Source organism: Cygnus atratus, chromosome 1, assembly GCF_013377495.2.
Source record: "Cygnus atratus isolate AKBS03 ecotype Queensland, Australia chromosome 1, CAtr_DNAZoo_HiC_assembly, whole genome shotgun sequence".
NCBI classification, from domain to species: domain Eukaryota; kingdom Metazoa; phylum Chordata; class Aves; order Anseriformes; family Anatidae; genus Cygnus; species Cygnus atratus.
In genome coordinates this window covers 58187581-58193697 of record NC_066362.1, presented here as the reverse complement: position 1 = coordinate 58193697, position 6117 = coordinate 58187581, and the positions used below count along the sequence as shown (strand labels likewise).

General features: G+C 39.4%; 1 protein-coding gene across 1 annotated transcript in view; it reads right to left on the bottom strand.

The window, feature by feature from the left end:
- The window catches only part of APPL2 (adaptor protein, phosphotyrosine interacting with PH domain and leucine zipper 2), a 36490-nt gene continuing 30373 nt past the window's right edge, over positions 1-6117 (bottom strand). Inside the window, exons 14-21 of the mRNA XM_035563468.2 lie at positions 5981-6069; positions 4182-4334; positions 4025-4077; positions 2483-2657; positions 1805-1841; positions 1535-1675; positions 774-821; positions 1-150 (exon numbers count right to left, since the gene is read on the bottom strand). Of these exons, the coding sequence (XP_035419361.1) occupies positions 22-150; positions 774-821; positions 1535-1675; positions 1805-1841; positions 2483-2657; positions 4025-4077; positions 4182-4334; positions 5981-6069 (825 nt within the window). The 3' untranslated portion in view covers positions 1-21. The remainder of the gene's footprint in view (positions 151-773; positions 822-1534; positions 1676-1804; positions 1842-2482; positions 2658-4024; positions 4078-4181; positions 4335-5980; positions 6070-6117) is intronic.

Here is a 6117-nt window from a genome sequence, read left to right as displayed (position 1 = left end):
GTAGGAAAGGTCCAGGATTTCTTATGCTTCTGATTCTTCCCCTTCTTCATGTGTGGTTCCATCCTCTTCTGACTGATCGTTCAGAAGCATGAACTTTCCATCATTTGTTAATGGCACAGACTTCATTAGCTGAGCTAATGCTTCTGGGTCCTGAAGAAAAATAAAAAAAGAGGTCAACAGTATGTAAAAATGGGTCTTTTATTTTGAACTTTATACTGCTGAGAAAGACATAGAGAATACCTTAACTGTGTGGGTAAGTTGTTATATTTATGCTTATCGACTATGACAAAGCTCATTCCTACAATTTGTTCTGAAATCATAGCATCAAAAATATATATAAAGATGTAATGCCAATTCATATAAGTACTCCTACACAACACTTAAGTGGAAAGTCTTCATGAGATTTTTTTTTTTCTCCTAGGGGAGAAAGGAATGTGAATTTCTAGAAATGAAATGGTATTGTAATTGTAATTTGTAATTCATCCAAACAAGTTTTTTTTTTCACACTTTGTCCACAACTTCCTTACAAACATGAACACCTGGATTTGTATAGTTCTGAATATGATTTAGGGTGGCAAGTTCTATCTCAAATCAAGCTACTACAGTCAAACTAAGTTTGCAGTTATGAGCTACCCTAGAGACTGTTTTTAAATGCCTGCAAAACTTTGTCATTACGAGTAGGGATGCTTTTTTCTTATGTACAGCAGAGCTACCTGGACACTGTCACCAAAAGCAGAAAAGACAGACAGTTATGGGGAATCAAACAAACTTACCTTCTGTGCCTCAATGATTTCTTTTCCCAAGCTAATGGCGTAACAAATCTAGAAAGAGAAATGTATGTAAAGATCAGGGTTTTTTTGTTTTTGTTACGGGTTTTGCTGCTTAATCAGGACTAAAACACAGAGGCATCGATGCAAACTTAGTTTTAAATACAGGTGTAAAAGGAGAGGTAGAAAACCAATTCACTGTAATAACTACATAAAAAATAAAGCAGTCTTATTTCAAAGCTCTCTTAGAGATGAACTAAAGTTTATCTTTGTACTCAGTTTTTTTCTGTGTGAACTTTTATTCACTAAACTATTTCCAAACCTGGGAATCTCCCCCAGTATGCCTCAGATTGTTGTTTAAGAGAAAAATTCTTCAACATCTTCCTTATTTAGAAGTCTCTTATTACAAGACACACAACAAGCGCCACAGTGCTGTTAACACAGTATGGCTGCCTTTTTGGTGAGAGCTTTCTAGCTGTATTTGTCTCAATATCACTGATAAATTCATTTTTTCAGTGTCAGCTAGACGCAGGCATGCTTTTCCATATCTCTTAATGCATGTATTAGCAATCGCACCCTTTCCTTCTTATAGCCAATGCAGCAGCACATACAACAGACTGGGGCCTTTTTAGACACAGGCCACTGCATGTTTACCGACTAAGAAATCTGGTTACTCTCCCTTCTGTAGTACTGCTTCCCAGATGTGTAAGCCAAGAAGCCCAGGACTTGTTTTCTAAATAAAGTATATTAATAAACGTTACGCAAACCTTTTCTCCTTCTGTGTTGCTCTCAAAAACGTATGCGCTCATGGATTCTTCTCCCGGAGTCTCACTGAGATGGACCACAAAACCAATCAGTCTCCTGTTATCCTGATGAGCAGCAAACTGTGTCACAGTGGCAAGTTCAAACTGGAAAATTATAATAAAAGAAGTCTTTTTTTAATCAGCATGTAGTAAGCTTGGTCAAGAGCTAAGGTTCATGTGACTAACTATTCAATGCTGTGGTAGAAAAACAGGATTCAAAACAAAGTTACTTACACTTATTCGTGTAACTTGAGTTTGAGGATCTATTAACCTGCAATTGTGTGTAGGGAGAAGAAAGTAAATGGTTTTAGAATGAGTCTTATCAGCCATTTCAAGGTGCTTTATAATAGTAAGGCAACCACTGAGTCAATTTTACAGATGAGGAAATGCGCGCAGAATCAAATGCTTTAGCCATGACTTCAAGTCAGTCAATGGCAAAATTCAACTCTAGACCCTGATTCTCAGCTGCTTCACCTGTTGGTCACATCTTTCTGAATCACTAATTTGGTAAATATTCTGCCCGCATGAGCTAATGCCATATGTGCCGGTACTAAAATGCAATCCAGCTGAAGTGGACGTCTTGTATAACCATATTCTACAATACTGACAACAGGACAGAGCAATGCCCCTCTCACTGTTACTACATATGAGGTAAGAGGATCTCTCAATGCATTTTTCTTTTTCCATCTTTTCCTGTGTAGTTGTAGGGTCTTAGAAACCCAATGCATCCTATTAAATTTCAGTAGGATGTTCTTAGAACAAGTCAGGAGGGTATTTCACTAAGTAAAGTGAATCTTGGGATCTTGCTCCCTTGAAGGGTGCCTTCTTTGGAAAAGCAAAAATTACTAATCACAAGTTGCATGAAGAGAACAGAATACTGACACGGGATAAGCAATGAAGATTTTACAGTACCTCAAGTTCTTGCTGGTGACCATGAGATGGGATTCAGTCATACGGAAGATGTTATGAATGGCACGAGCAGCTAACACTTGTCTCATGGCTTCATAAATCACCTCACTCGTGTCATCTGACTGGACAGCCATAGATCCTAAAAACCGAACTACGAACATCTGCTGCAAGAGTGAATCTGGAAGATAAAAGGCGTGAAAGCTTTCACTGTGCCGCTCTGATTTGCCAGTAGCTGGAAAATACCCATGGAATTATTTTTTCCCCTTTGGAAATTCAACAGTAAACTCGTGGGTGGTGACTGTGTGGGTGATGGCTTCCTTCTATGAGCCAGGCGTCACTCTGACCCAGTTTTAAACTGCCTAAACTGGCAGCAAGCAGGAAAAAAGAAGCACAGCTGCTCAGCAGCTTTATGAATTGTTTGATTAGCCAGTGAAATTTACTTTGCTTATCTTGCTATCAGGTGGAGGGACCACAACACACAGACTGTGATAAATTGATGGTTTTGCATGAGCCTTAGCTGCCAACAAACTTATTCTTTAAACTTCGTGTACTCCTTGCTTTAATTTTATGACCTTCTAACCACACTGCAGGTAGTTCCAATGAGGTTTTCATTAAATCCTTCCCTGCTCATTGACTATCACCGTAACTCTCTTATTTATAATTACGTAGCCATTATGTGAAAAAGCTGTCATTTGATCCACCTCCCTGCATGTTCAGTGGTGAGCAAGGTATAAAGCATATGCCTGAGGCACAAAGCAGCCACTGAAGCATTGTGCGCTCTGCTGTGTCCCGCAGTGTGGAGGTGCCTGCTCCTCACAGCTCCTCTGTGAGCCATCCTACCTCACGCCGGGACAGCACGCTCAAGTGAGAGTTCAAATCACTACGGTCTGTTTCAGTTTTGTGAACAGTTTTCTGATAGGGGCTGCTGGTTCCAGACAGTGGTTGTTAGTGGTTGTAACTGGCACTGAGAATAGGTGCACAGGCAGAATCTGACCTTACTCTACCAGCACACACAGCTCAAAACTGCTGCCTTTTACTGGCATGTCACTGGGAGGGGGGAAAGGAGGCAGCAGTAAGAAACTCCTTTCACTCAGAGACACGTTGCTGCTGCTAGCTATATCCTGTACTCTTCTCTGAAACTTAGATTGTGGATTTCAGAGTGCCTGTGGGTAAGACATGGATTATAAGCATTCTCAAACTTGAGCAGAGCTATAATACAGTCCCATCAAATCCCTTCTAAAGAATTCAACAGCTCCTATTAAAAAAAAAAAAAAAGGACTAAAACCCAAATCTTTTTGCCTTTGAATTTTTGAAATAGAGCTAATCTGGAATACAGCTTGGAATATCAAGGAAAAAGCTGCTTGTCTTCATAGGCAGTGATATTTAAAAGACAGGCTTCTGAACCTAACTAGCTTTAACTGTACTATAGGTTGTTACTGCTGCTCCATGATGTCAGGTGCTTTCACTAAGAGGCACTGGATAGGCTGACAGCTGAATTATGCCTAAGATCATGACTAACTTTATCTGGAAAAATGCAGCACTGACCTTCTTCCTCATTTTTGCTGCTGCCTTCGGATTCCCCAAATGGGTTTGCACGCCTGTGAAATAAGGATAAAAACTGGTCACCACATACAAATGCTGTAATACCTAATATTCTCCTCTGAAATCACTCAAAGTGATCAACTGCTGTCTCTGACCATACCTGCCACCTCTGTTCTGGTCCAGGAATTCCGTGGCAGGCAGTACAATATCAAACTGAATCGGTGTTCCAAGAGCAATGAGTTGTGTGGAGTCTTGAGCACCAGCTGATTCATTGGGCGTTGTTTTATCATTTTCTGTATTCCTTACATTCTGGCTAAAGTGAAAATGGAAAAAAAAAAAAGTTTCAATCATTGACACCATATCTTTGCTTTGGAATGGAGACAAGATTTCCAAAGATCCAAAAGAATCCAAAGTAGATTGAACCAGTATTCATTTAACATAAATGAGAGTATTTTTTATTTACCTATTACTGAGGACTCTAATAAAATCTTCATTTTATTTTTTATACCTAAAAATATTTGAAAAAAAAATATTGGTATATGAAACCTGACTGCAGACCAACTCTGTGTGGACTGACAGACAGGAAATAGGTTGCTGTTTGCCTCCCTGCCCTCTGGTGGCCATATTTACAGTCACATTACCAGTGCAAACAGCAGAGACTTGAATTTGTTTCTAAGCCTGTAAATGGTGATCCTGACATATTTTTGAGGTCTCACTTGGCCACAGGCTTATTACAAGGTGGTAGTTAACAATTACATACTGGGCCAGACCTCTTCCTGCACCTTTTTCAAAGAGGATGAATTTGTAAGTTTCCTACAGCTACAGAAGTCGTCACTACATATAGTACACTGGTTTTACTAGTAACATCTTCTATTTCTACGAAGTTGGTTGTATACAGACATAAAAGTGACTTGTGAGATTAGTTATCAAGGAAATAGCTCATTGCTTTGCCCAATAAAATATCTGGTGATAGTTTTCTATGTATAAAATTCTAATCAAAGCGAAACAGCTATACCTCCTAATAAAATGAGAAAGAAAGTCACTTGACTGGCATTCCCCATGCCCACAGGGGAACTTTGGAATCTAAAAGCAGTCATAATCAAGGGAATAATAAATCATAATAAAGGCATTGGTCTGAGAGACAGAAGATCTAGAAAAGGTTTGAATTTCTAGAAGTAAACACCTGAACACAAATATACAATTTTTTAACAAATCTTACAGAGAATGCTCTTTGTGCAGAAGTCAGCATGAAACAAACTTGCCCTATTTTATTTATCACATTGCTGCTGAAAGCAGGAATTTACTCCAACACGAGGCTTGAAAGCCAACTCTGATCATGGAGTCTGAAGAATTCCTAATGGGCAAGATGCTGGGATTATTAACAAAACAGATACAGAGAAACCATACATAAAATTCACATTTTGAATACAAGCGTATCCTAGAGCATTATTAACAATTTTTGAGGGGGGTGTGTGTGTGTGTGGCAGGGATCTTTATTGATTGACCTGAACGAGCACAAGAGAACAAAAGCAACTATTTTAAAAGCCCTCGCAAGGCATAATCGTGTGTCAGACTGACAGGAATTGGTTGCAGTAATGTGCAAGAATAAACTTATTTAAATGTATAGCGGGGGCTCTGATGTATTATCCACATTACAAGTCATTCCCTCACTGAAAAATGGTTAGAAGTAAATCACTGTGCTTGTTTCAGAAGAAACAGCAAAAACACAATGGCACCTACAGGGATCTTCAAAGCTGCGACGTGGAGCAATAAGCATTACCCTCAACACTTTACATCTCTTCTGGCTCTCAGTAGGAAACATCAGAAATAGACGAATTTGCTGGAAATAAAAAAAGCTTGTAAAGCCAGAACCCAGACAGGCCTGGGTGACTGCTGCCCTGTAAAAGGAACACAGCTGAGCACACAGCAGGCTCTAGTCCATGAAAGTGAGCATTTTACCTGGAATGGTGAACCTCATGTTTTTTCCCAAAGGTAGTAATGGGAGTCACTGCTTGTAGGGCTGTCTGGTTTAACTTGATTGCAGCTGCCTAGGAAAACAAAACAGCAACTCTTTTACATATGTACGCTGGTTGTAT